This window comes from Apis dorsata, unplaced genomic scaffold, assembly GCF_000469605.1.
Source record: "Apis dorsata unplaced genomic scaffold, Apis dorsata 1.3 scaffold_999, whole genome shotgun sequence".
In the NCBI taxonomy this organism is placed as follows: Eukaryota; Metazoa; Arthropoda; class Insecta; order Hymenoptera; family Apidae; genus Apis; species Apis dorsata.
The window spans coordinates 6,057-7,537 of NW_006264100.1; the positions used below are offsets into that span (position 1 = coordinate 6,057).

The following is a 1,481-nucleotide window of genomic DNA, read 5'->3' on the forward strand; positions in this document are numbered from 1 at the left end:
ATATTAATTACGCGTTATCAATCTCGAAATTTTACCTTTTTAACGCCCTTACGCAGTTATTCGAATAACTGTGAATACGCGTAAAATATATACTCGTTTTCTCGTATACAATATACGACAGTTGTCAGGGAATGCCAAGATGGCGTCGAAAGAGTGGAATGCGCGCGCTTTTCGAACTGTCGTAACGAAAGGAGGTAAAAGAGAAATCGTGGAACTGACCGATATCGATTGACGGAGGACCCACTCGATCCGGATGTTGTTGAACTTGAACGCCTCCTCGCAGCAAAATGTCCCCTGAGAGATGAACGAAAAGAACAATTCGTTAGAGAGGGGATTAAAAATGCGAGAGGATCGAAAATAAATTCGAAATAAAGCGATACGTACCCATTGTCGAGTCGTTTCAGCGATTGCGCGGTCGCAGAATCTGCATATCCTGAGAGAAGGGTAGGATTTAGACCTTTTCTCGCTCCAGTCCCGAATAAAGTTGTTCACGAGGTTCAGTGTCATCTTGGTTTGCGTATTGTCGAACGATTCTAAGGAAACGACGTGATGAGTGAAAAATCAATCTCAAATTTATCCCGTTCCTTTATTCGAGAGAAGAGAATAAAAAGGAGAGAAAATTTTTTCTCGTCAATTATCCGCGTGATTACCTTCCAAAGCTTGGACAGGGCAAACGAGCTTCTTCACTATTTCCTTGAGAAGAAGAGACAAAGTGTGAATTTTCTCCGACATCCTGCACGGCGTCAACCTTTCCAAAATGTACAACACGTCTTTTATCCGGCATATGATGTTCTCGATGTCATTAGGGTTTTGCAGGCACAACAGAATCACGTCCATCTGCGTATAAGAGAAGTGAAGGAATGGGAGGATTTTTTTAGGAAAAACCGTTTTTCTTTTTTCCGCTCACTTTGCGAACCACCTCGTCCGGTAAAACGTCAAAATCTTGACACCGAACGCAAGGGGACATGTCTTGGTAGAGATCCGATTGTTGGCATTTCTTTTTCAACACGCTCACGCAGATTATCGACGCGGTCGAGGCGGCTACAACGTCCAGAGCACCGTGCAAAGGGATCGACTCGTAATTAATCGCGAAATATTTCTTCGAGTGGAATCTGAATGAATTTTTTTTTTTAATAAACGTTAACAAACGTTTATATTTTCAAAGAAAAGAAAAAATATTTTTTTTCATCTATTCTCGGGGGACGAACTTGTAGAAATCCACGAAATTTTTCAACAAACGATGAGCCCGCATGAAAATCTCCAACGTCAAGCTCAGCCATTCCGAATCTTCGGATAATTGCGACTTCCGATAGAGGCAGAACATCGTTGCGAACGATATTTCTTTCTTCCTCTCTCTTTCTCTTTCTCTTTCGATCTTTTCACTCTAAAAATATTTCTATTTCTCGAAAATGAAAATTCGTACGGCCTCGATACTTGTTGAATTAACCGACGGATCGATGGGAGAACGGGTCGTTGCAGTC

General features: G+C 41.7%; 1 protein-coding gene across 1 annotated transcript in view; it reads right to left on the reverse strand.

Moving 5' to 3' along the window:
• LOC102679223 overlaps positions 1–1,159 on the reverse strand; it is a 5,730-nt gene extending 4,571 nt beyond the window's left edge. Inside the window, exons 1-4 of the mRNA XM_006624213.2 lie at positions 908–1,159; positions 651–837; positions 385–533; positions 117–294 (exon numbers count right to left, since the gene is read on the reverse strand). Coding sequence (XP_006624276.2) covers positions 117–294; positions 385–533; positions 651–837; positions 908–967 — 574 coding nt within the window. The 5' untranslated portion in view covers positions 968–1,159. The remainder of the gene's footprint in view (positions 1–116; positions 295–384; positions 534–650; positions 838–907) is intronic.
• Between the last annotated feature and the right edge of the window lie 322 nt (positions 1,160–1,481).